The sequence below is a fragment of the Cebus imitator genome, unplaced genomic scaffold (assembly GCF_001604975.1).
Source record: "Cebus imitator isolate Cc_AM_T3 unplaced genomic scaffold, Cebus_imitator-1.0 Scaffold117, whole genome shotgun sequence".
NCBI classification, from domain to species: Eukaryota; Metazoa; Chordata; class Mammalia; order Primates; family Cebidae; genus Cebus; species Cebus imitator.
In genome coordinates, this window is record NW_016107432.1 from 6,750,030 (window position 1) to 6,777,085 (window position 27,056).

The 27,056-nt window shown below is 55.2% G+C and overlaps 1 protein-coding gene across 1 annotated transcript in view; it reads right to left on the minus strand.

Moving 5' to 3' along the window:
• Nucleotides 1–155: 155 nt before the first annotated feature.
• MAN2B2 (mannosidase alpha class 2B member 2) overlaps nucleotides 156–27,056 on the minus strand; it is a 50,684-nt gene continuing 23,783 nt past the window's right edge. Inside the window, exons 6-19 of the mRNA XM_017539122.2 lie at nucleotides 26,290–26,467; nucleotides 24,673–24,871; nucleotides 22,142–22,332; nucleotides 21,103–21,259; nucleotides 19,011–19,144; nucleotides 14,242–14,516; nucleotides 10,009–10,200; nucleotides 9,260–9,512; nucleotides 8,332–8,442; nucleotides 8,045–8,237; nucleotides 5,966–6,103; nucleotides 4,669–4,781; nucleotides 2,474–2,591; nucleotides 156–1,433 (exon numbers count right to left, since the gene is read on the minus strand). Of these exons, the coding sequence (XP_017394611.1) occupies nucleotides 1,336–1,433; nucleotides 2,474–2,591; nucleotides 4,669–4,781; nucleotides 5,966–6,103; nucleotides 8,045–8,237; nucleotides 8,332–8,442; nucleotides 9,260–9,512; nucleotides 10,009–10,200; nucleotides 14,242–14,516; nucleotides 19,011–19,144; nucleotides 21,103–21,259; nucleotides 22,142–22,332; nucleotides 24,673–24,871; nucleotides 26,290–26,467 (2,350 nt within the window). The 3' untranslated portion in view covers nucleotides 156–1,335. The remainder of the gene's footprint in view (nucleotides 1,434–2,473; nucleotides 2,592–4,668; nucleotides 4,782–5,965; nucleotides 6,104–8,044; nucleotides 8,238–8,331; nucleotides 8,443–9,259; nucleotides 9,513–10,008; nucleotides 10,201–14,241; nucleotides 14,517–19,010; nucleotides 19,145–21,102; nucleotides 21,260–22,141; nucleotides 22,333–24,672; nucleotides 24,872–26,289; nucleotides 26,468–27,056) is intronic.

Here is a 27,056-nt window from a genome sequence, read left to right on the forward strand (position 1 = left end):
GCTGAATGCAGTGGCGCGCCTGAAGTCCTGGCTACTCGGGAGGCAGAGGCTGGAGAACTGCTTAAACCGGGGAGGCACAAGTTGCAGTGAGCTGAGATCATGACACTGCATCCCAGCCTGGGCGACAGAGCAAGACTCCGTCTCGGGAAAAAAAGTTTTAAAATGGAGATATAATTCACAGACCATAAAATTCATCTTTCAAAGTTAACAATTCAGTGGTTTCTAGTATATTCACAAAGTTGCACAGCCGTCTTTGTTAATTCCACAACGATTTCACCATCTTCCAAAGAAACCCCATCCCTGTTAGTTGTCATGCCTCTTCTCTCTTCCTCCAGTCCCTGGCAACCACCAATCTGCTTTGTCTCTTATACATAGATTTGCCTGTTCTGGACATTTCACATAAACAGAATCACACAATGTGTGGTCTTTTGCGTCTGGCTTCTTTCATGTAATGTTTGCAGGGTTCACCCAGGCTGTGGCATGTGTCAGAATCTCCTACATTTTTATGGCCAAATAATATTCCATTGTATAGAGAGAACACATTTCATTTCTTCATTCGTCTGCGGCTGGACATTTGGGTTGCTTCTACCATTTGACTTTTGAGTAATGCTTCTGTGAACGCAGGAGCACAGGTTTGGGTGAAAAGAGGTTTTCACTTCTCTTGGGCGTAGACCTGGGAAGGTTACACTTTCATTTATCTCAATAGTTCTGATATTGGACATTCTTGAGGTGTGGTTTCATCTCTTCATGGACTTGGACCACTGCTGTGCCTTCCCTGCTCGATGGGTGGGGCCCTGGGGCACAGGTGGGCGTCTGGGGCTGGAACTCTGGCTGGGCGCTACAGCTTCCTCTCCTGCCCTGTGGCAGAGCCAAGCCCCTTGCAGGGCTGTCGCCAGCATGGGATGAGCCTATGAAAGCACAGGGCACGCAGTAGGTCCACAGTTACCACCAGCAGCCTGGGCAAGCCTGGCAGGGTCCAGATGGCAGGGATGTTTCGGCACTGTTGCAGGTCTTGTGCTCTGCCTCAGGCAGAACGTCCTGAGTTTGTCTTTTGTGAATGAATGACGCATGAGCATGCCAAATATCCTTTACGTGAGGGAACAGGAGAGGGCTGGCTTGATTGAGTGTGGGAAGGGAAGAACCTGGATCTTGTAATTTTTATTTAAGAAAATTAGGGATAAAACCCCAAATATGATCATTTGCTGCCATCAGCCTGACAGATGAGCAGCTGACTCCCCAGTCCTGTCCCTCTGCACTGCTCTTCCCTGTCCTGGTCTGTTCTGTTACATCGAGTTCCTGGGGGCAGCCCTACAGCCAGGGAAACCCGCCCAGGGCTCACTGCTGTTTAAAGTGAATGAAGAATGTCCGGATTTCCTTTGGGTGGACGGTGATGATGGGGCCTCCTGGTGGCCTCAAGGGAGAGGTGGTGTCACCTAGGGGAACAGAGGTAATCTGTCCAGCGTGGCCCTGGATGCCCCCTCCCAGCCTCCCTCTCACCACACTGCACCTGCACCTGTCTACAGTCTGCTGTGGCTCCCACTGTGGCGATGGCCTGGAGCCACCCCCTTCTCCCAGGACTCCTGTGGGTCTCTTGCATTGCTGCCCACCCCAAGGGCAACTCCTAGGTTGGTCCTGGTCCCAGTGGCCTCCCTTCCCCTGGGTGTTGCACTCAAAGCCCCAGAGCTTTCTGAGACTATCTGGTGAGTCTGTCCTCGCCTCACCAGGCTCCCCAGAAGGCTTGGCCTGGGCTTGGGCTCCAGCCTTGGGAGGGAGCCGTTCACTGATCTATCACTCATCCATCTTCCGTCCTTCTTTCCAACCAAGGATCATCTTCCCTCCCTCCCTCCCTTCCTCCCACCACTAACAGAGTGTGCACCATGCACCCAGCACCATGCTGTGTGCAGTGGACGGCAGGAGCTGCACAGGACGGAGGAAACTCCTGGGGCTGGGAGAGTGGAGGAGGCCCTTGGCCTGGCTGGGGACTCTGGGGAGGTCTCCTGGGGAGCCTGAGCAGGTGCTGGCCACAATAAATGGAACCTGTGCATTCCAGGCAGAGGGCATGGTGTGGACACGGACTGGCGGCTGGAAGCTTCCTGCAGCACAGGAGCTCGCAATGGCGAATGCCGTGTGAGGCATGGACTGGCTGATGGGCTGAGGTCCGCAGGGCCAAGGTGGGCAGAAGCCCCTGGGCCCCTCACAAGCCTGAGGCTCTCACCCAGGGCACAGGCAACGTGTGCGGTCTGTGTGTACACACGTACATGTGCACACACACGTCTGTGGAGCCCTGGCAGGCGGACCCTAACCCAAAGCCTTTCTTAACTGACTGGGAGGGGTGCAGGTTCAAAGCAGGAAAGCAGCCCCACATGGTCACACAGGCTAGAACAGGCAGATGGTTGGATGTGCACCGGGTCTGACTAGCTCCTGAGCCTGGCTGGGAATCCTGGGTAGGGGGCTGAAGCAGGGGTCCCCAAACCTCTGCGGTGGCCAGACTCCGTCCTCCAGCTCCAGCGGCGCAGCGTGCTCACATCCCAGGTCCCTGTGAGCGAGCGCTCCTCCACTGCCACCACGGTCCCCAGCGCCTGCAGCACAGCCTGCAGGGAGAGAAGCAGAGGGAGGGTGAGCTGCACCAAGTCCCAGATCTGAGCAGAGAACCAAGAGAGCAGCAGGGCAGACACGCCAGGAACCCAGCATACTTGGGGCCCAGGCCCTGCCCGGCACCTGACGCAGCTCCCTCACCTGCTTCTCACAGCACACCTGTGAGGACAGGACTGGCCCTGTTCTTTATGGATAAGGACACTGAGGCGGGAGGCGTTTGCTTCACCAGGTGACAGAGCCCGAGGAGGTGTGGCATTTTGAACTGCCTGCCCTGCGCGGAGTCCTCCGGTCCCCACATTGCTCAGGTGGCCCCATGCCCGGTCCAGGGAGGAAGCCAGCCAGAGTTACCCCATCCCCCCTTCCCAACAGGCATTGCCCCAGCCTCCCTTACAGCTAGGGGAGGCAGAAAACCCTTAGTGTTCTGGAAAAGTCTGTGGAGCAGGAGTGGTGGGACGGTTCTTGGAGAAGTTACCATGTGCTGATGGATAGAGAGAGAGCCACTCTTGGGCAAGGCCCTTCTGGCCACTACCACCCAGCCCCATCCCTGCCTTGAAATTTGCTCTTTATGCTGGCAAACAAGCAGCCAGCAAAAGACAAACAAACAGCCAGTGTACCAGCGATGGCGGGAAGATGACAGTGACTGGGCCCACAGTGACAGTGCTGGGGGCCTACCTGGACATGCTGGCTAGGTGAGAAAACACTCTGTCCCCTGTTCCAAACACGTGTTAGGTGTTTTGTGACTTGCAGCCAAACTAACTACATTCCTAACTGTCCACACTCTTCCCACCTGCCACGGTCCACATGGGGAAGGGGCCATGATGTCCATCCCAACCATCTTCTCCTCTCAGGGCCTTGCTGCTTCCATCTGTGAAATCTGGGGGCCTAAGATGACCAGCTTCCAGGTCCCACGCCGGCCTCCTTGCTCCCCAGCGCAGGCTGGCCCTGCCCTGGGCACTGGAACCCCCCATGGCCCGGACCTGTTCTCAGGCAGGCCAGGGACTGTGAGGAAGGGATGCCCGCTGCTCCGTGGTGAGGACCGTGAAAGAGGGGGTGACAGGGTACGGGGCTTCTCTGTTTCCCCTGAAGACTCGGATGTCAAAGGAGGCCAAGGAAGAAACACCGAGATTCACAGCAATTCTCCATGAGCAGGAAATGAAATAGAAGGAATGCAAGCTGGGGAAGAAATGAGGCGGCTCAGGTCCCACCTGCTGGGAGGAAGCATGCGCAGGCCGGGCGGCGAAGCCTCGCCTGACAGTCGGGCTCAGCGGGCAACATCAGCCAAGAGGGAACCGGAAAGGCGACCAGGCCTCAGGGCCCCAACACTGCACAAGGCCTCTTGGTGCCAGGGCCTCTCAACGGCCTTCTGGGCAAAGAACTCTCACCTCGCCCCATTTTACGGGGGGGGAAACTGAGGCCTAGAGACATAGGGTGCCTGAGACGCTCCCGTAGAGGGACCTGGGTGTGGACCCCGGATTGTCTAAGTCACCTTTCAAAGCAACTCTACAGACAATCTGTTTTGTTTTCTGATTACACAGATGATGGCTGTGCTGTTTTAAAAGTTTTGCTACAAGAATAAATATGAAATAAAAAATAGGCAACTCACCTCTGTAATCCCAGCACTTTAGGAGGCTGAGGCAGGCAGATTGCTTGAGCCCAGGAGTTCAAGACCAGCCTGGGCAACACAGCAAAACCCTGTCTCTACTAAAAATGAAAATATTAGCTGGGCATGGTGGTGCATCTCTGTGGTCCTGGCTACTTGGGAGGCTGAGGTGGGAGGATCACTTGAGCCCAGGCGGCAGGGGTTGCAGTGAGCTGGCCTTGTGCCACTGCACTCCAGACTGGGTAAGAGAGCGAGATCCTGTCTTGCTCACACAGAAACCCTTAAAATACAGGCCAGTTGTAACACCTGACAAACCCAGGAGACTGAAGAAGGGAGGGGTGGGGCCCATACCAGCGCCCATTTGGGAGGATGCCCTGGTGGGTGTCTTTGTCAAGGCAGTTTCTCGGGTCTTCATCTAGGGTTTGCTTCCCTGGTTCATGGTCTGGAGGTGAGGTGGGGGTGGGGAAGTTCACCTCCAGATTCACCGTCACTGGCTGAGACAGGACCGGGTCCTCGTCCACTTCATACAGGTGGTGGAGCCGCAGCAGGACACGGCGGAGGTCAGCCTGTGCTTCCTCTTGATGGCCTTTAGGGACAGAGGAAGGTGGCAGTGAAGGCCCTCATCAACCAACCCCATGCCCCTGGTCCATACGCAGCGCTTTACACACTCAGCTCCATTTCCTATCCTTAACCTCCTTGATATGGTTTGGCTGGGTCCCCACCCAAATCTCATCTTGAAGTGTAGCTCTCACCATGTCCACGTGTCGTGGGAGGGACAATTAGGAGGTAATTGAATCATGGGGTGGGGCTTTCCTGTGCTGTTCTCCTGACAGTGAATCATGAGATCTGATGGTTTAGTAAAGGGCAGCTCCCCTGCACATGCTGTCTTGCCTGCTGCCATGTAAGACGTAGCTTTGCTCCTCATTTGCCTTCCACCATGATTGTGAGGCGCCCCCAGCCATGTGGAACTGTGAATCCATTAAACCTTTTCCTTCATACATTACCCAGACTCAGGGATGTCTTTATTAGCAGCATGAGAACAGACTAATACACTTCCTGTCAGACAGCTGACACAGCCCCCACTCGACAAGGAAACCAAGGCCCAGAGAGGGGCAGTCACGTGCCCCAGGCACATGGCTGGTGCACAGCAGAGCGAGGATTTGCACCCAGGTCCCGCCGACTCTAAGGCTGCCCACCAAGAGACCAGCTGCAATGTCTCCATCCTTGTCCACTGTTGCAGGCATGATGGGGCATGTCCTCATATACTCCAGTCTCTCCTTCCCTGCCCACTTTGAAGTCAGGGGAGGTTGTGTGGCCTCTGTGGCCAATGCAAAGTGAGCTGAAGTGACGCAGTACCTTCTGGCAGAAGCTTTTTCCTGCCTGAGTGAGTGAGGAAGCACGTGCTGCAATACAGCCTCCATCAGCGTGGGCTCTGGTGGCCACAGCAAGAAAACCCTTCCTGCTAACACCACTGGATGCACAGCATGGGGGAGAAATGAATGTATACTGCTAAGGCCGTGGGCATTTGGGGCTCTTTGTTACTACAGCATACACCAGCCACCCTGACTGATACAATGCTGTCATTCACCACGTCAAGTATGTGATCTCCTGTCCTGTCCCTGACTTTCCCACTCAGAAAGCCTCATTGCCATTGCTCCTTTTTTACAGATGGGAAGACCAGGGCTCAAAGGAAAGCACTGAGTTCAAGGTCCTGGAGAGATGGCCTGGTTAACACAGGTGTTTCCTGAACCCTGGCTGGTAGAACCTCACCTTTCCGGAGATTCTGAGTGTGCTCCGTGTGGTTGGAGCTGTAGCGCCAGCCGGGGATGCTCAGGATCTGCAGGTGAAGATTCGGGGGCAGTGTCACGGCCTCTCGCTGCTGGGGTACTGGGGGCTTCGGGGCAGTCCCTGCAAGGCAGATGGACAGAGTGAGGATAGGGTTTGGGGCTCAACTCTTCCTCCTGGCACTCACAGCTCTGCACATTACGTGTCTCTGCCCTGCCAGCCACCTCCCACACATCCTTGTGGGTAGCCTACTGCGCACCAGCCCGAAGTGTCTGCGTTCCTGGCGCCCTGGGCTTCGGCTTCCCTGCCTTTGCTCAGACCATAGACTTTAGAGCTGGGAGGACCTGGGAGGACCCTGACTCTCCTCAGCCTAGCCATTTCCAACTAGAGACCAGGAAAAGAAAGCCCAGAGGGTACAAAGCTTCTTCAAGATAACGTGTCACGTTCCTGCAGAGCCTGCCTGCCTGCCCTCCCTCCTCCCTCCCTTCCTTCCTTCTCTCCCTCCCTCTCTCTCTCTTTTTTCTCTTTTTCTCTCTTTTCCCTCCCTCCCTCCCTTTCTCTTTCTTTCGAGATAGGGGCTTGCTCTGTCACGCAGGCTGGAGTGCAGCAGGCTGAGCTCACTGCAGCCTCAGACTCCTGGGCTCAAACTATCCTCCCACCTCAGCCTCCCAAATAGCTGGGACTACAGGTACATGCCACCACCCTGGCCAATTTAAAAAATTTTTTTGTAGAGACAGGATCTCACAGGCTGGTCTTAAACTCCTGGGCTTAAGTGATCCTCCCGCCTTGCCCTCCCAAAGTGCTAGGATTACAGGCGTGAGCCACTGTGCTTGGCCAGAGCCCCGTTTTCTACTCAAGGTCTGGGGACTCCAGTTCCACCTGTTCTGTCATCTGCTCGTCTCTCTGCTCAGAAGGCACCTCGGCCCTCACTCCTTCCGAGTCCAGGTGTACAGATGGAGTTACCGTCTTCGTACAGTATCTGACCTCCTCCCAGCTTGTGGCCTCACGCTGCTCCTCACCCACGAAACACCAGGCCCTTGATAGCACGGCTCCCTCTCCACCCTGGATCCTGGCTCTAGGCGAGCACGCCTTCCTGTCCAGCAGCCCATGGAGACTCTCTGGGGCCAGCGGCTGCTTTCTGCATCTCTGGCGTATGGCACGGGCACATTGCCACTGCTCGGTATATGCTGGCTGCATGGGCGAGTGACAGCCTGCCTGTTTGCTACTGCCCTGGGAAGGTTCTGGCTCTAAATCCAAAGCAGGAAGAATCATAAAAGCACATGCCAATCAAAAGCTCCGCAGGTGGGTAGAAAAAGAAAAGAGTTTAAGGATTAGAGAGAGTGGCACCAAGCTGTATCTAGGTCTTGAAGTTTTAAAGCCCGCTCCAAAAGACCGTCTTCAAATGTAATCATTGTTAATGTTTCTCATGTTCTGCTACTTCAATAGAGACACAGAACGACAAGGTTGCTGAGGTACAGCAGCCTCAGTGCAGGTACAGAATGAAGTCCTTCAGATTAGACTAGAAACACCCCACCTGATGCCAGCACACCTAGATTCAGACCAAACTTGTCTTTATTTTTGAGACAGAGTCTCGCTCTGCCACCCAGGCTGGAGTGCAATGGTGCGATCCTGGCTCCCCGCAACCTCTGCCTCCCAGGTTCAAGCGATTCTCCTGCCTCAGCCTCCGGGGTGGCTGGGATTACAGGCATATGCTACCACGCCCAGCTAACAAACCAGTCTTTTAAATGCTGAGCCTCCAGACCTAAAGTGACGTAGTGACATAATATCATATTAAGAAAGGAAAAGATTCATCAGAGAAGAAAATGGAGAGGACCCAGGGAAGAGGCATATGGTGAAAGGGGTGAGCCCCGGTTCTGTACCTACTAGTTGTATGATGTTAAGTGAGCCACTATGTGCCCTCGGTTTGCTCATCTGTTAAATGAGGGGCTTGGGTTAGAGGTCCCTGAGGTCCCTTCCTGCCCCACAAGCCCCTTGCAAGGCCCACCCTGCCAGGCTGGTGCTGGGATAGTGCTGACGTGGACTCTGGGGGGGGCACCCCTTTACCGGGCAGCTCTCCGAGCAGCACTACGGGCCTGTGCTGCAGTGCCAGTGCGCTCCTCTGGTGCAGAGCCGTGGTGAGGGCCCGGGGTCCCAGCAGAAGCCAGAGCACTGGGTGGACGATGGAGGTGTCGTTCAGCGTGAGGTTGTAGCCCAGGTCCCAGTCGAAATTGTTCCACAGCCGCCGGTGGAGCATGACCTGCGGGAAGGAGGTGTCCGAGGGGCGTGGCCTGCACCTGGGCATGCCTGTTGAGGCTGTGAGGGGCTGCGGTGGAACAGACCATGCCTCCTACCTCCACCTGCCCGTTCCCTTGGCTGGAGATGCCATGAGCCCGCTCCGACAGCAGCACAAGCCTGCTTTCAGCATCCTCCACGAAAGCCGACTGAACCATGGGGTAGTAATTCTGTAGACAGAAACATCCCCAAGGGGGTGATTGGGGTGAAGGGTAAGGTAGGTCAGGCATTGCCCTCTGGCCACCCCAGAGCGCTCCCCATAGGCATGGCAGCCGCGTGGGGCCAGGACCCTGACTTTGGAGACCAACAGACCAGGGTTGGGCTACCAGCTCTCTGGCTTCCGAGCATACGGCCCAGCTGACGTGGGTGCAGGCCCTGGCCAAGCACTTGCCATGGTCATCCCATGAATCCTCAGGATGAGAAAGGAAACTGAGGCACAAATCAGAGCACACACCATTCTTGTATGTGGTTGCATCAGAATTCAGACACCGGTCTGACTCACAGCCTGCACTCTCAAGCCCTGAACAGCAGGCTTTAAAAGAATTCTCGCTGGAGACGCTGGGTGCAGCGTCTCATGCCTGTAATCCCAGCACTTAGGGAGGCAGAGGTGGGCAGATGATCTGAGGTCAGGAGTTCGAGACCAGCCTGGCCAATGTGGTGAAACCCCGTCTCTACTGAAAATGCAAAAATTAGCTGGGCATGGCAGCATGTGCCTGTAATCCCAGCTACTCAGGAGGCTGAGGGAAGAGAATTGCTTGAACCCGGGAGGCAGAGGTTGCAGTGAGCTGAGACTGCTTCATTGCACTCCAGCCTGGGGGCCAGATCGAGATGCCATCAATAGCAAAAACAAACAAACAAAAAAAACCCCCAAAAAACAAAAAACAAAGCAAGAATTCTCACTGGAGGCCTCTACTCTACAAGTTGATGCTTAGCGGGCCCGGGAAAGGCGCCCTCGGGAGCGTGGCTTGTGGGCATCACAGGGCATACCCGGGCAATGCTGTTATTCACATAGGGAAGGTAAGGCCTCCGCTGCATCTGGTAGCCATTGTTGTCCGAGTAGATGACCTGCTGGCTGTTGATGTCGGTGCTGGTCCTCAGGACAGCCTCGCGGTTCAGCTCCAGGGGGCCGGCCCGGTACTCCTGCCCTATGCGGTGGCAGAGCAGCTCCCCGTCATAGTCCTGCGGCACGTGGATGAGCCGGGAGCGGATCGCGTATGTATAATCCCGGGCCGTCATGTTCCTGCAGGAGACGAGACCCTCAGTAAGTAAAGCTCCAGGAACCTTCTAGATGCTTCCTTTTTCCTTCCCTTCCTTCACTTGGGCAGGGTGGGCAGGGCAAGATAGGGCCAGCAGGCAGGGAGCCTTCTTGGGCCATGTGGACAATGGCATCACCCAGGACCCCGAGCAGCTGGGAGCAGCCTGGTTCCCTGACACCACAGGGCTGCCATGCTGGGCCTGCCTTACATCTGCTCTGATCATGGAAGAACAGGTGCTCTGTGGCCACAGGGTCTGTGGGTCTCTCTCCCAGCTCTGAACTTAGCTCCTGACCAATGAGACACAGCACGTGCAAATGCAGCCAGCAGGCAGACACCAGAACAATTCATATCTTCATCAAACCATGTGTCACGCACACCCCAGGTGCTGGGGTCAGAGCAAAGATGGACCCTCACTCACTCAGCTGCCTGCCCATGTGCGCAGACCGTGCCAGGCTGTGGGGTCACCCCAAGGGGATGCACCTGTAGAAGTACTGCCGGATCTCAGTCACAAGCTGTCCCACCACGATCTCCATTCCTACAGCTTCCCACGCGGGCACCGCGGCCTTGCCCGGTGTGAACAGGTAGTTGTCGGAAATGGGGCCCTGTTTCACATCACCATTGACGTGGTACTCCAGGAACTCCTGGGTCATGCGCACCGTTCGATTGCCCTGTCTGCAGAGGCAGGAGAGAGAAGACATCAATCATTCTCGCCCTGCACAAGCTCTCACAGACACAGGCTGGCAAGCCCCTCTCTCCAGATGCCATCTGAGTGGCCTGCGTAGCACTCACGAGGCCACGAGACCTGGCTCATCTAGAAGCCCCAAGACCCCACCCACAGCCAGCGTGGCCTGAGACACCATCTTGTCCCAGGGCAGGTCACAAAGGAGGAGTGGGACAGAGCCTGCAGACAGGGGCCGTAAGCATCAGCACAGGGTACCCCCAGAGGTGGAAGTGGCTCACCCAGGCCGTGGTCTGCAAGTGAAACCAGCACAGGAACGGGCTTCTGTCACGCTGACCTGGAGCTGTCCAGCAGGACACCAGTGTGTACAAACCCCATGTTATAGGCGAGGGCCTTCACTGACTTCACCTCCTTAAATTCTCCCAACCCCCACGGGTAGGGACTATGAACCCCTCCCATTCCCGAGGACCCCGAGGATGGAGGCTGAGACATCACGCACCCGACATGACAAATCTAGGCAGTGTGCAAGCCAGAACTCCAGTTCAGCCCCAACTCCCAGTTCTGTGCTCCCTCTCTTCCATTAGGATGCTCGTGTTAGGACAGAGGACGGGAGAAGAGTAGGAGGGGCCAAGTTTTTTTTTTTTTTAAATTTTTTGAGACCATGTCTCACTCTGTCACCCAGGCTGGAGTGCAATGGCATGATTTCAGCTTACTGCAACTTCCACCTCCGGGGTTCAAGCGATTCTCCTGCCTCGGCCTCCTGAGTAGTTGGGATTACAGGCATGTGCCACCGCACCCGGCTAATTTTTTATTTTCAGTAGAGACAGGATTTCACCATGGAGTCAGGTTGGTCTCAAACTCCTGACCTCAGGTGATCCACCTGACTTGGCCTCCCAAAGCACTGGATTACAGGCATGAGCCACTGCGCCCAGTCCAAATATTTTAATTGTAAAATGCAATGTTTGGCCAAAGCAAATGCACAAGTGATGTATTTGTACGTGAGTCTGGCCTGGCTGTGGGTGGACAATGAGGTGGACGGCCTCCGCACCCACTTCTCCGTGGGAACGTGGTCAGGGTGGGGAAGGAGAGGGAGGCAGGCCGAGGAGGGCTCTACTGAGTGCCTGTGGAAGGCGAGAAAGAGAAGAATTGGGCCTCTGGCCCTGCACCCCTTGCCTCCAGCGTCCTTTTAAAAAGCTCCCCTGGGGCCACAAAAAGAGTAAAAAGACAAGCTACGGAACGGGAGGAGGGATTTGCAAATCTTAAATCCGACATAGGACTTGTAGCTAGAATATATAAAGAACTCTTACAACTCAATAATAAAAGACAAGCCAATTTAAAAATAAGCAAAGGATCTAAAGACACATTTCACCACAGCAGATATGTCAGTGGCCAGCAAGAACATGAAGAGATGCTCACCATCATTAGTTAGCAGGGAAATGCAATTCAAAGCCGTCATGAGATGCCACTTCTCGCCCACGAGAATGGCTATAATTGAAAAGACAGAAAATAACAAGTGTAGGCGAGGATGTGAAGAAATCGGAACCCTCATCTGCTGCTGGGAGGAACAGAAAATGGTGCAGCCGCTTTGGAAAACGGTCTGGCAGTTCCTCAAAGAGTTAAACATAGACTTAGCTTATGACCGAGTAATTCTACTCCTGGCTATGTACCCAGGAGAACAAAAATGTATGTCCACACAAAGTTGTACATGAATGCTCAGAGCAGCACTATTGATAGTAGCTAACAAGTAGAAACAACCCAAATGTCCATCAACTAAAGAATGGATAAACAAAATGTGGTACCTACATGCGGTGGAATAGTATTCAGCCATGAAAAGGAACGAGGTGCTGCAGTGCCGATGAACCTTGAAAACATGCTACGTGGGCTGGGCATGGTGGCTCACACCTGTAATCCCAGCACTTTGAGAGGCTGAGGGAGGCGATCGCTTGAGCTCAGGAGTTTAAGATTGGACTGGGCAACATGAAGAAACCCCGTCTCTACAAAACATACAAGAATTAGCTGGGTGTGGTGGTACACACATGTAGTCCCAGCTACTCAGGAGGCTGAGGTGGGAGGATCACTTGAGCTCCGGAGGAGGTTGAGGCTGCAGTGAACCATGATTGTGCAACTGCACTCCAGCCTAGATGACAGAGTGAGACTCTCTCCAAAAAAAAAAAAAAAAAGGAAAAAAATATGCAAAGTCAAAGAAGTGAGTTGCAAAAGGACCACATTTTGTATGAACAGGCAAATCCACATAGACAGAAATAGACTAGGATGGCCAGGGCCCATGGGGGAGCGGAAGATGGGGAGTGATTGCTAAACGGCATGAGGTTTCTTTCTGGAGTAATGGAAATGTTCTAAAATTGATTGTGGTGATGGCTGCACAACTCTGTGAACACGCCAGAAACCACTGACTCGCCCACTTGAGATGGGTGGATTGTGTGGTACGTGAGGTGCATCTGTCAAGCTGTTATGTAAGGAAGAAAAGTGCTCCCCTCGATCCAAACTTCCCCCGGGGCTGGTGCCTGCATACCTAGCTTCCCACCCCAAGTCTCTGCACAGGTGGTCTCCAGGTCCGGGGGCCCCCCACCACGCCCTTCAAGGTCTGAGACTTGGCCTCAGGTGTTGTCTCCAGATGGCCCCTGCTCTGAGTTCCAACAGCCCCTCCTTTCTGCCCAGGTGGCAGGCACTGGTTTTGCAAGGCTTACCCCTGCTGGGGTTTTGGGAACCTAATAAGAACTCCTTTGTCCTCACTGGAGTTCAAAAGGAAGAGAGACAGACAGGGCCACGAACAGGACAGGACGGCCTGAGCTCCAGCGATGGAAATGACAGGTGGACCTTGGCTTAGGCATGTGGCATCCGTGGGCTGCCCTAAGGGGCATTTACAGCCGGGGCGGGGGCCTGAGCGAGGAAGGGGCAGGGCACACACTCTGCCTCTCCTGGCCTAACCTGGCAGGCTGGGACTATGCTGTGGTTTCCCCCATTTCTGCAGCTCCTCTGCCCAAGTCCCCCCTTGCCAGCCACCCACGCTGGCCGCTGTCACCCCTGCACCTGCCCCCCTTCCCTCAGGAGCCCCTGGGGGAACATGAGGGCAGACTTGACTGGGGCCCCATTTCAAGAGAAGTCCTGGAGCTCTGTGGGCGGAGAACTGCTGACAGTGACCTTGAGCTCTTCCCTGACACCCATCTCAGCACAAACACCCTCTCCTTTCCTCTCTCCCTCCTCTTCTTGTCTCCCCCTCCCATTTCCTGTCCCCTAACTTTCTGCCATGTACTCCTCTCGGTTAGGAGGTCACATCAGGAGACAACGTGGGTGTTCTGGCAGAGGCAGCTGGGCCTGATGAAGACTGCACCGATGTGGCCTGAGGAAAAGCAAACCAGCCAAGAGGACTTTCCTGGGAGGTCAGCTGCCCTCTCTGATGTCCACAAATAGCTGCTGAATACATGAATGAGTGGTTGGTTGGGTGAGTGGAGGGATGGATGAATCGGTAGGTACATAGGTGGGTGGGTAGATGGATGAATGATGAATGGGTGGGTAGGCAGATGGATAGGTAAGTGGATGGATGAGTGGGTGGATAATTGGGTGGATGGATAGATGGCTAGATAGCTGGGTGGGTGGATGAGGGGGTGGGTGATTAGATGGGTAAGTAGACAGGTGGGTGGGTGGGACTAGATGAATTTGAAAGTCTCTTCCTGTTTTAAAGACAGTATCACTATTCACTGAATAGAGATTTTACGTTTCTCTAAATAAAAAAAAAAGTGGGTAACAATAATTATTTTTTTTTCCCAGAGTGAGTACCTCGATGCTCATTTTTTTTCTATGGATCAACAGCCCTGGAATGGAAAAGTATGAGAGCCTTTCCTGCATTGGCCCAGGCTCACACTTCTAGAATTAAAAATCATAATAGCAGGAAGGGGCTTCACCACCATCTGTCCTTCCCTGAGGCAAGTGAGCAAATGGAGAATCCAGGTAGGGGCCTGACACACCCAGGCTCCAGGCATGCCTGTGCCTCATAGACAGCAATGGCTGTACCTTACCTCTCCCAGATGCTGTGCATCAGGTTGGTATCCTGGTCGAGCAGCACAATGTAGCAGTCATTTGCCACAGGAACCAAGCGCCTGCCCGCATGGATGGTGCGTCTCCTCAGCCTGCGGCCAAATTGAAGGGTGCTGGCCACAGTGGCAGCTGGCTCCTGGGTGCCCTCCTGGGCCCCTGCGGCAGGTCTGATGCTATAGTGCCGGTAACTGAGGCCTGGGATTGTGGTCAGGATAAGCAGGTCGTATGCAGATGGGATCTCTGTTGAGTTCTGGATCTGCGAGGTCAGCAGGATGGGACTTGTAAATGTCAGCTCACACACCTGGACTGGGTTGTTCACGACCTGCTGAGGCAGCAGTGTCTTTCCTCTCTCAGACCGTGCTGAGTTCCCCTCCCTACCCCCAGTTCTGGCTTTCTCCTCTTGGACCCCCACAAATCACATCGGTCCTGGGAAAACCTTTCAGGGACCTGAAGATGGCTGGTTCTTGGGGTCCCCAAAGCTTCTCTTACTCCCAGCTCCTGAACTGGGAGCTCCTGAACACCCCCAGCTTCTTTAGTCATCCTTCATCAACCAAAAGTGATGACCCCCAAATCTAAACCCAAATCCACTGACCTCTTCTGGAACCTGAGACCCATGCATATAGCTTCTTTCTTGACACCTCCACCTGGATGTCCACAGCTGACCTCACCAGCTACCCCATCCCACTCCCACCTGCTCTCCCCAGCATCCCCATCCAGCAATGGCCCTTCCAGCACATACCCTGCACCTTCTGCTCCCTGCTGTCCAGCCTTCTCTACCCCACCCCCTAGTCATCCCATCCCCCAGCCACTCCCCTTCCCCATCCCCCAGGCACCCATCCCTCACCCTCCAGCCACCCCCATCCTCCACCAAGGCCCCCGCCCCCCACTGTCTTCCTGAAGCCTCTCATCTCCCTTCCCTGTGGCCCCTCCCTAGATAACTGCCCAGCATCCTCACTGCTGTCCCCACCACCCATCCACCGCAGCAACCAGGGTGAGCTTTTTGAGACCCTTGTCTGCTGCAATCGGGGAAGGAAGCCTCCTCTGGAACCTAGCCTCCTCCCCAGGGCCACCTCGTTCTCTCCTCTGGCCCCTGGGGCTCCGGCATCACCAAGCTTCCTTCCTGACACTCCTGCCCTTTCCTGCCTCTGAGCCTGTGCCACGCTGTGCCCTCCACCTGGACTGCCTTCTCCTGGGAGGAGCCGTCCCCCCATCCTCTCATCCCCATAGGGAGGGACTTTTCCAGGTTAACCCTCCTGGCTTCCACTCACCGCTGAGGTGTCTCATTTGGGGAGGGAGGCTGGAGGAGGGCAGTGGGCCCACTCAGTTCCTGTACCCCTGTGGAGAGGCCTTTTTGGGGGACCCTATTAGCAAGCACAATAATAGTGTACATGCCCCTCAACCCAGCCTTTATCCCAAATACAGCAGACGCCTGTTCTGTTTGCCCGATCCTGCATTGATACGGCCTGGCCCACCTATTTAAAATGTGTCCCAGCCCTTGCAACTTGCTCTAGTGACTGTCCGCCTCACGGTGATCATCATCTATCATAGTCCATATTTTTCTTACTTTATTTATCACCTGTCTCTCCCATGGGAAGAGACGCCCCAGGCAGTGGGATTTGTGTCTGTTTGGTTAGTACCCCAGCTCCGGCACCCAGAACAGGGCCTGACACACAGTAGGAGCTCCAGAAATGTGTGTCAAGGGAATCTACTTTTTTTTTTTTTTTTTTTTTTGAGAAGGAGTCTTTCTCTGTTGTCACGTGGGCTGGAGTGCAGTGGCGGGATCTCACCTCACTGCAATCTCCGCCTCTCAGGTTCAAACAATTCCCCCGCCTCAGCCTCCCAAGTAGCTGGGACTGTAGGTGCGCACCACCATGCCCAGCTAATTTTTGTATTTTAGTAGTCATGGAGTTTTACCATGTTGGCCAGGATGGTTTCGATCTCCTGACCTCATGATCCGCCTGCCTTGGCCTCCCAAAGTGCTGGGGTTATAGGCCTGAGCCACCGCGCCCAGCCCGAGGCAATCTACTCTTAACAGACGCTGCATCTGGGTGGGGAAGGGTGTGCGGGGGTCTGCAAAGACCCATAAGCTCCCTACACCTCTCCCGGTGCTGGACAAACTCCTCCTCAGTCTCAGTTCCAGCCGAGGGCCCCTCCCCTGGCTCCTGAGTCACCACTCCACACTGCCACATCCATGTCTGTGTCCTGGGGTGGGGCCTGGCCTCGCTCAGGTCCAGGGACCCAGCACTCAGCCCAGGGCTGGGCCCAGGATGGGCATTTGGGGGCTTTGCCGAGTGAACGAGTGATGTTAGCCCGTCCTCCACCTCCCCAAGAAGGGTCAGCTGGGTGGCATGTCTGGCGCCCTCTGGAATGGAGTTGGCCTGACTCATGTGGGGTGTCTGGGTGGTGTGGACAGAGGCAGTCCAGTCCCACCCCTACATCGGCACCTCCATTAAAGCACTCCATTAAGACTCCTGAAGACTTTCCCACATGCCAGTGTGGAAATTCATATTAGATCACAAACATCCCCAAAGGCAGGGGAGTGAGGGAAAGCTTCCCACACTTGAAGCCCTTCTAGGGATCGGCCCATACAAGCGGGCCCAGTGAACAGGAGCGTGAATAGGCCAGGTGCAGGGGTTCCTGCCATACTTTCAGAGGCTGAGGTGGGAGGATTACTTGAGGCCAGGAGTTTGAGACCAGCCTGGGCAACATAGTGAGACCCTGTCTCTACCAAAAATTAGCGGTGTGTGGTGGTGTGTGCCTGTGGTCCCAGCTACTCGGGAGGCTGAGGTGGGAGAATTGCCTGAGCCTGGGAGGTCGAGGCTGCAGTGGGCTGTGATTGTGCCACTGAACTCCAGACTCCAGCCTGCACAGCAGACACTTTGCCTCAAAAAAAAAAAAAAAAAGGAAAATTGACACTAAAGTTTTTTTTTAAAGTGCAGTCAGGGCACAACAGTCAAACAGCTGATGGCATTTCCTAAGTCCTCCTTGGCATGAGTGATGCCATGGACTGAATCTCTGTGTCCCTACAAATGGCTGACGTCCAGATTCCAAGTCATCATTTAGGAGGTGGGGCTTTGGGGAAGTGATTAGGTCAGAAGGGTGTGGCCTTCAAGAATGGGATTAGTGCCCTTGTAAAGAAGACTTCAGAGAGCTCCCTCGGCCTCTTGTGAGGACACACAGGAAGATGGCAACCAGGAAGAGGCCCTCACCAGAACCCGGCCATGCTGGCACCTCGATCTTAGACTCCAGCATCCAGAACTGTGAGGAATAAATGTCTGTTGTTCAAGCCACGTAGCCTACGATCCTTTTCATAGCAGCCAAGGCAGACTGTGACCGCACTGATGCTGGGCACGGTGCCCGGCCTGGGTGCAGGGGAAGGCTCAGCTCACAGCTGGTGGGGCCTGAACATGGAGCTTGCCCCACCTCTCCCTCACTGGGGGACTCTGACCAGTCCCTTAGTCTCAGCAGCTTCCGAGTCCTCGAGCAGATGGCAGGGATGATGACACAGATGGCCCTCCACTTCTGGCCACATTGGCTCTCCAAACCCAGCATCAGTCCGCTGGGTGGATCCAAGCGCCCTCAATGGCTGTGTGTTCCTGGGTGGTGTCTTCCTACAAGGGCGGGCTGTCACACTTTCACTCTACTATGGCTTTTGATCCACCAAGGTCTGGAGGTTGGGAGTTTGCCACCTCCCAGCTGTGTGACCTTGGGGACTGTATGGTACAATAAACATTATAGATTTGGTCTTTTTCTCCAGTTCTTGCCACAGAGCTCCTAAACCCACTGAACTTCCTGAGTGGCAGGAGTGTCTTCCAAAGTTCATAGCCCCTTCCAACCTCATCTGAGCCTACGCTGTTGAGGTGCCTTTGAGCAGGGCCCATAGGTGGCTTCAGGATGGGGCTGCTCCCAAGGCATTGAGCCCAGGTTAGAGGGTTGGGACGCTTGGCCCTCCCTGCCTCACCTCGCCAGTGCTCCCCACAGCTATCCCTAAGTTGTACCTTTTCTTTTTTTTTTGAGATGGAATCTCAATTTGTCACCTAGGCTGGAGTACAGTGGCATGATCTCGGAGCACTGCAACCTCCACCTTCCAGGTTCAAATGATTCTCCTGCCTCAGCCTCCCAAGTAGCTGGGATTATTAGTGTGTGCCACCATGCCTGGCTAATTTTTGTATGTTAGTTACAGACAGGATTTCACCACGTTGGCCAGGCTGGTCTTGAACTCCTGACTTCAGGTGATCCACCTGCCTCAGCCTCCCAAAGTGCTGGGATTACAGGTGTGAGTCGCTCCACCTGGCCAGTTGTACCCTTTCTAATGAGACTGTCATGGTAAGTATGGCGCTTGCCTGAGTTCTGAGTCATTCTAGTGAATTATCAGGGGTGTGTGTATCATGGAAACCCCAGAATTCAGTCAGCAGGACACAAGTGTGGTAGCCTGGGAACCCCATTTGTGTCTGTGTCTGAAATGAGGGGTCTTGTGAGACTGAGCCCCTCACTTGTGAGGCCTGGGCTCTCTCCAGGTACTTAGTTCACGAATGAATTGATTTTAGGACAGTCAGTTGGTGTCAGAAAAGTGGAGGATTGGGTGGTGCTGGGAAAAATAAAAAACCCTTTGCTTCTCAGAGCCTCAGTTTCCTCTTCTGTAAAACAGAGGCAGTCAGGCCTTCTTGCAGGGTCAGAAGAGGCAATGTGCCCGGCCCAGAGCAGGTTTGGCAGGCAGCCACTGCCCCTCCGTAGGATTTTGTGTCCATACCTGTGTGGGTACCGGGTGGCCTGCCTCATCTGTGACCTGGACTCCAGGGAAACCAACAGTCAGGGTGACGATGGTGGTGACTGTCCAGGCCAGCGGGTTGTAGACCGATGCAAAGTGTCCTGTAGGCCGTGCACCTGCACACAGAGAAGAGATTTTGCACCACGTGACTCATGTGGTATCCCTAGGTGTCCCTCAGTACGAGGGAAACTGAGGCAGGTGGGACCCAGCCCTCCAGAACTGCCAGGGGAGCCAGGAAGGGGGCAGGTAAGCAGGTGGTTCCCGCACACACAGTGTGGGCTACGTTCTGCCGTTCTGCTCAGGGCTGCAGTCTGGGTTCCAGGGCAGGGCAGGCGGGGGAGCTCGGAACATAAGGTGTCCTTGTCGCTCTGGAGAACTGAGGTTCTATTTGTTCCTCACACATCTCTATCAGCCCATTTTACTGGTAAGAAAACAGGTCCAGAGAAGTCCAGCCACCTGCCCAAGGTGACCCAGCTTCTAAGGCCTGGCTCCAAAACTTTGAGTGCTGGGCACCGTGAGCCACCAGATAATTCTCTGGAGCCCAGAGGGTCAAGTCCATTGCCTACCCTGGCCTTTGAGGCCCCTGTGATGAGCACCTGGCCTCTCTGTTCCATCCTACCATCCCATGTGTGTGCGCTCTGGCCACACCTGAGAACTCCTGGATCCCTGAACCCAGCACACACTTCCAGCCTCCCTGCCTCTGCCTGTGCTGTTCCCTCTGCCGGGGACACCTTTCCTGGGACACCTTTCCTCCTCTTCTCTACCTAGTCACAGCTTAGGGAAGCCTCCCCTGAGTGTTCACTGGAATGACAGCTCCTCAATGGCCCCACCTGGCAGTGAAGGCAGACCCCAACTGAGAGCTCCCTTTCTGCCACTGTCTCTTCCACCTGGCTGGTATTCCTGAGGCCAGGGGGCCTTCCAGGGTCTGCGGGTTGGATAGGATTGTACACAGACAGAGATGGGAGGGGAAGGGCACATCGGGTGCTAGGGCAGTGGGCAGGCCAGAGCTGGGACACCAAGAAGTACAGGACGGCCAGGCGCAGCGGCTCATGCCTGTGATCCCAGCATTTTGAGAGACCAAGGTGGGAGGACTGCTTGAGCCCAGGAGCTAGAGACCATCCTGGCAACAGGGCGAGAACCTGTCTCTCCAAAAAGAAAAATAAAAACAAAACAATGAGCCAGGCATGGTGGGGGATGCCTGTAGTCCAGCTGCTTGGGAGGCTGCGGTGGGAGGATTGCTGAAGCCCGGGAGTTTAAGGCAGCAGTGACCCGTGATTGGCACCACTGCACTCCAGCCTGGGTGACAGAGTGAGACCCTGTCTCAACAAACAAAAGGAAGCCAGCGCAAGATAACCAAGTGCACGCCAGGGTGGGACCTGGGGGCCTATTCACAAGTCCCATGTGGGCGGAGGGCCACCAACCTGTCCTCATCTGCCCAGGATCTTCCCAAGTTTGAAACCCCTCAGTCCCAGGCACACTGGCATGCGATCAATCAGTCACTCTACACACGGGAAGCCCCACAGTCAAAGAGGCTGGTCCCACGGCTGTCCTGCTGTGATCTCAGCAAAGCGGCATTCGGGAGGGAGCGCCAGGAGCCAGGAAAGGACCGGACCCCTGAGGACACTGGAGTCCTCTCTGCAAGGCTGGGCAGCACCAGGTTCAGGTTCAATCCCTGCTGTGCTCCTTCCTACCCGAGTGGCCCTGGGCTAGCACATAACTGGAATCTGTTTCCTTGGCTGTAAAATGAGGACAGTAGCCGTTCCTATTTTGTACAGATTTTGTGAGGCATTACATTCAACACTGCATGAAGGGTATTTTGAGCTTAGTAAATGCTCAAAACATGTTAGCTGTTATTTCTGGCTCTTCTTGTAACATCACCAACCCTTCCTCACTGCACTGACGAGCAAAGAGGCTGGGAGGACGGAAGCCACCTGTCCGAGCTCTCACCGTGGGGTAGGGTGACCTGGGAGATACGGACTCAGAGTCTGAAACTGGGGTGGTTGACCCCTCCCTTGACCCACCCAGGTTCTCCCTTCACAAAGGGGCCACAGCCTCCCCGCAGGGCCTGGCTCACCGGAGCTGGCCGCCGTGGGTTCCTGGGGCCGGAGCTTGTCCAGGACGATGGACGCCATCAGCTTGCGCATGGCCAGCATCCCCGAGGCCAGGTGCGCCACGTACATGTCTCTCACCTTGGGGGACTCAGTCCCAGTGATGGCATCGTGGTGCTGGACCTGTGGCAACCCCCAGGGGAGGAGGAAGAACAGGATTAGGACCTGACTCTGCGAGGCACCCACAAGGCACCTACTAGGTGCTGGCTCTCGTTCTGGCTTGCCAGGTGCCAGTGGAGAAGTGGGGAGTCCCCGCCATTTTACAGAAGAGGGAACTGAGGCCAGAGAAGCTGATGGGCTTGACCAACGTTTCCTCCCCATGTGGGAGCCCCTGCCCTCCATCTCTGGACCCCCTGCTCTGACAGGCCCTAAAGTCACCTCATTTCTCCCACAACACAATGACATGTTCTGCCAGCAATTCCTCTTAGCGAACTGTTACAGTGTCATGGCTGGCGTGACGCTGTTTTGGATAGGTGACTGAGGACAAGTTGCAGGCTGTCTCGGGTCTCAGCTTTCAGTACAGTGGGGAATGGGTGGAGACAGAAGCTCATGAACTGGCTATTTGCCAGCCACCATGCCAAGCAGGCTGTGCACATCAGCACACCCAATCGCCCCACCGTCCTCCTGGGCAAGCTCGTCATTCTCATTGTACAGGAGGGAATTAGGTCTCGAGTGGGCGTGGAGTCATGTGCCTGACATCACACAGCTGAGTCAAGATTTGGAAGCAGGCAGGGCTGTCAGACACAAATGCCACACCACATTGTCCTTTATCCCTCTTGATAAACTACTATAAAACTTAACGAGGCCACCAGCTGGATGGATCAGGCTGTGGTCCCAGCCTTGGCCTGGGTTCACCATGCGCCAGCCTTGTAACCAAAGGAAACCTCAGTTTCCCCTCTGTAAACTGTGGCCTCTAGTGCCCCAGGGCTGGGAGGCTTGGCTAGGACAAGGGAGGGACGGAGCACAGCATGGGAATCCTGCCACTGTGGCTAAGTGTGGTGTTACCTCGGAGACGGCCCAGCGAAGCTGCTGGAGCTGCTGCAGGGCCCAGGCGGGGTCCAGATGCCCGCGGGGGGCTGGCCACATGTAGCGCGTGAACATGGACTCCCCGGCATACAACAAGGCGCTGGCTCGCCGGGCCAGCCCCTTCAGTGCACTGCGGGACGTGTAGAAGCCTGTCCAGGCCTGGAAAGGTTCTGGGAGACAAGGGAAGACAGTGAGTTTGAGACGGGCTGGCCCAGAAGTCCACCAAGCTCCAGCCCTGGAAGAGCTGAGAAGCTGGGGCCGCAGAGGTGGCCTCTACCAGGCTCACCCAAGGAGGCAGTCTGGGCAGGCAGTGATCCCAGGTGTGCAGCTCCCAATTTAGGGCTTCTCCCACAGCCAGACCAGGAACTGGCCAGAAAGCCCTGGAAAGGGCCTGGGCAGGGTGGGAGAGGCAGGCTGCGCTGGGGCAGGTGGGGCAGGTGGGGCAGGTGGGGTGCTGATGGATGGCAATTGGAGGCAAGCCCAGCGTGCCTAGGAAACCCAGGACAGAGGAAAATAAGTGTCTCTGACTCACAAGTGTAGAGGCGGGAAGTCCAAGGTGGAGAGCTGGTGTCTAGAGAGGGTCTGGGAGACCCAGGGAGGGAAAAGGAGGAGCAAGGTGGGTGGGAGCCCACTGAGAAGGGTCTTGACCGTGCAGAGGCCTTCGTGTGTGACGTGGGCATGGGGAGGCCAGGCCAGGCATGCATTCTCTGGCTGTCCAGGGAGGATGGATGGTAGGGGAGGCAAGGGCTCAGAGACCCCCAGGGAGCCACTGTCCTGATGCAGGACAGAGAGTAGGGGGATGCCCAGGACCATGCAGGACGCAGGGTCTGAACCTTCCCGGGAGTGGCTGTCCGTCCCAGAAGGCGGCTTCCTATTGTTTCTGCTTTCCTGCTCCTCGGGGTCTGGGATGTGCCCAGAGTTGCTTTGATTCCCTGTTCTTCCCCCACTAGTCCTGCACCAGACTGGGAGCGGTGGTCACGTGGCCCAGAGGACAGGCCACTGCCTGCGGGTCAGATGGGATCCTCCACGGCTTTGCAGCCATGTTGAGGGTGGGTGGTGGGGCCCAATTCCATTCAGTCTCGCAGGGGCTCCACAGCGTCAGCTGTCATCACGACACCATGCCCACGTGGACACCACGCCCACCTGGTCAGACCCACACCCAACCTGACTTGGGTATATCCCTACCCACTAGATGTAGCTGCACCCACACTCACCACCCCACCCACCTCACCATCAGCCATGCTCACATTAATGTACCTCTCCTGCTTTGACTACAACCACGCCCACATCCATGTGCATCCCCCAACCCCTGTGTGTTGCCCCACCTGCCTCCAACCTGGTGTCAACAGCAGGGGCCTGCGACTATGCAGCCCTGGAGGCTGGGGCCCAGAGAGGCAGGACTAGCCCAGGTCACGGGTGAGTCAAGGCAGTGCCCAGGCCAGAATGAGCCCTATGGTTGGAGTCCATCTGTGGCATCTCTTTGGAGGCAACATGCTAAGGTTTGAAAGCCCCTCCAAAGCCCATGTTAAAATGTAATTGCTACTGTGACCATATAAAGAGGTGGGATGCTTAAGAATTGATTAGGCCACGAAGGCTCTGCCCTCACGATCAGATTAATGTCATTGTCGTGGGACTGGGATTGTTAGAAAAGTGAGTTCAGCCCCCTTGTCTGGCTGTTCTTCTGCACTCTGCCTTTAGCCACGCGTGGTGCAGTAAGAAGGCTCTAGACACCGGCTCTCCAGCTTGGACTTCCTGCCTCTACACTTGTGAGTCAAAGACACTTCTCTTCCTCGTCCATGATCCATTCTGTGGCATTCTGTGACAGCAGCACACAGAGAGCTAGGACACCTGCTGGGTCCTGCCTCCGCGCTGGGCAGGAAGCTGAGAGTACTTCCCCTCACTGAATTTTCACAGCAACCCTATCTATGGACAAGGCACCACGAATGTCCCCCTTTGGGGGCAGGGTGGTTTCATGACTTACACACGGCCAGGGAGTAGAGGCTCACTCCCAGCCAGCCCTCCTAGCTCTCAGGCTGTGCTGCTGGTGGCCAGCCCAGTTCTGGCCTGAGGACACAGGCGTGAGGCACAGGAGCTGCCCAGTAATGACTGTGATGCCTATGCAGGGAAAGGAAGCCTGAGTCAGCCTCAGCCTCAGGAAGGGCCTCCTGGAGGAGGCGTATGTGGAACTCAGGCAGGAAGAGAAGGTGGTGGAGGCCGCTCCCAGCAGGAGGCACCGCCTGCGCAAAGGCCAGAGGCAGGAAATGGCATGCGTGGGCACCGGTGAGAGGCTGAACCCCGTGGGAACCAAGTGGTACATATGGCGGCCAGGATGTCCGGGTGGAGTGAGCAGGTGGGGGCCAGTCTCTGCTCCTGCACCCCACACAGCACCTGCCTGGCACTTCTCGAGGGCTTGGAGAACAGTGCTGAGCAGACAATGTGGTGGGCAGAGGGTACATGGACTGTCCCCTCCCTGCCACCAAATTGCCACCCCAGCCCCTGGAAGGCTGTACCTGTGGAATAGGGCAGAAAGTCATGGTGATCGCGGACACGCCAGGTGACATTGAGAGCATGCAGGGCATGGAAGTAGTCGCTCAGCGTGGCATACTGCACTGAGACGCCGAGCTCGGCAGCGTGGCTGTTGATGTGGTCCAGCAGCGGGTCCATGTTGGCGAACTGCACCGAGGCATTGAAGAACTGCTTGTCACATCCCTGCGGGGACACAGAAGAAACACCCTGTGCCATGGGAGCAGAGCGCTCGCCCGGCTGGGTGTGGGGAAAGGGGGCTCAATACCATCTCCTGCTGGCTGACTTCCCACTGTCCAAAAACTGGCTCCCATAGCAGAATCCCCTGGGCATCTTTTGTTTTTTTTTTTTTTTGGAGACAGAGTCTCACTCTGTCACCCAGGCTGGAGTACAGTGGCTCAATCTCAGCTCATGCAACCTCTACCTTCTGGGTTCAAACAATTCTCCTGCCTCAGCCTCCCTAAGTAGCTGGGATAACAGGCCTGCACCACCATGCCTGTCTAATTTTTTTTTTGTTTGATAAGAATACAATGTATAAGGATTTAATTTGCATAATAATAACAGTGCAAAGGAGAAAGAAGAAATCACTGTCTTCCACAATAGCTAAACTAATTCCTCCACAGCCTCACCAACATCTATTGTTTCTTGACTTTTTTTTTTTTTTTCCATTTATTTATTTTATTGCATTTTAGGTTTTGGGGTAGTAGAGACAGGGTTTTACCATGTTGGCCAGGCTGGTCTCGAACTCCTGACCTCAGGTGATCTGCTTGCCTTGGCCTCCCAAAGTGCTGAGATTATAGATATGAACCACCGCCCCTGGCCCTGGACATCTCTTAAGGTCCATCAGTGCTACTACTTATCCAAACCATTATAATTGATATAATTATTAATAACCATGATAATAACCATGAGTCACTTACTGACCTTAAGCTTGCCTTCAAAAGGGCAGTCATGGATGAAGAAGTCCAGCTGTGGGGCCTGCCCAACTGGGTCTGAACACAAATTCCACCCCTTCCTAGCCACCCTGCTAAGGAACTCTGTGGCCTCAGGAAAATTCCTTAACCTCTCTGGGCTTGGTTCCCACAACTGTGAAATGGGTTACCAGCCTGCTTGCTAGGCCCAGTGGTGCAAATTAGATGGATGAGACAAACATATCCCATGGAGCAGTGCCCAGCACACAGTAGGTGCTCACTAAAGGTGAGCTGTGATGATGGCGATGACATGCCAGGCACTGGCTTCCTGGGAGCCCTTCGACTCTCATCAAGTTTGCTGCCACCATCCCCACTTTATAGCGGAGGCAAATGAGGCTCAGCATGCTCTAAGGAATGCAGTGCCCCAGCAGGGAGCCAGGCTTCCGGCCCAGGCGGGGAGGAAAGCTGAGTGGGAGCTAGAGAAGCCAGTTGGGTGAGGATGCTTTTCCAGGTGGGGGAGGGGCTGGCAGAGTGGGAGAGGCCCAGGGGTCTGCAGGGAAGGAGGATGGAGCCACTGGGCTGAGCATGGCTGTCTGGTCGGTCTGGATAGGGTGGCCTTCGGTGCAGGGGCCAGGCCTTGCACAGTGCTCCCTGGGCTGTGTTGAGGACATAGGGCCTGGGACTCTGCCTTACCCAGGGCCAGAGGACGTGGGGTGTCCGGAACCAGGCGGCTCTCTCTTTCACGTTGGCCACCAGGGCCTCAGCATAGAGGTTGATGTTGGCTGGGGTGACGGGCTCACTCATGTTGGGGTACACCCCATCTGGGGGCGGCTTGGGAAAGACGGCCACGCCATTCCAGTAAAATCCTGACCTGTGCGAGAGCAGAAGGTTAGGGGAGAAGACAGGAGCTCTGTGGACAGCCAGAACTCACAGCCAAATGCCACGTTCTCCCAGCCTTGGGACCTTGGTGCATTTCACCCTGAGCCTGAATCCTCTCACTCCACGACCAACGGTCGGTCAGAGATTTGTTTGCTCATTTACGCAGGCCACCTCCTCACCCATCAGACCTGGGGTCTCAGGACCCCAAGTGGGCTGGAGCCCCAGTGAGGCAAGTGAGACCCTGGCCTAGAGCACAAAATTTATCGGGGTACCTCAAATCTCAGTAGCTGAGATAAATGCTATTTTAATGCAGTACTTTAAAAAATTAAAATTAATGCAAAAAAACCATGATGAAGAAAATGTCAGAGTTTGAAATAAAGGCAGGCTCGGTATTTAACATCTTCCTCCTTTTGCCTTAGGCTTGGGGCGTGGAGAACCCCCAGTTAAGTGCCTTCCTTGCTCACACTGTGCAGCCTCGGGGTAACACCCGTGGGACCCTCGTCTGGAGCGCTCCATCCTGGGCAGCCCCTGCCAGCACTCCCACCTCTGTTTCTTTTTTTTTTCTTTTTTTTTTTTTTTTT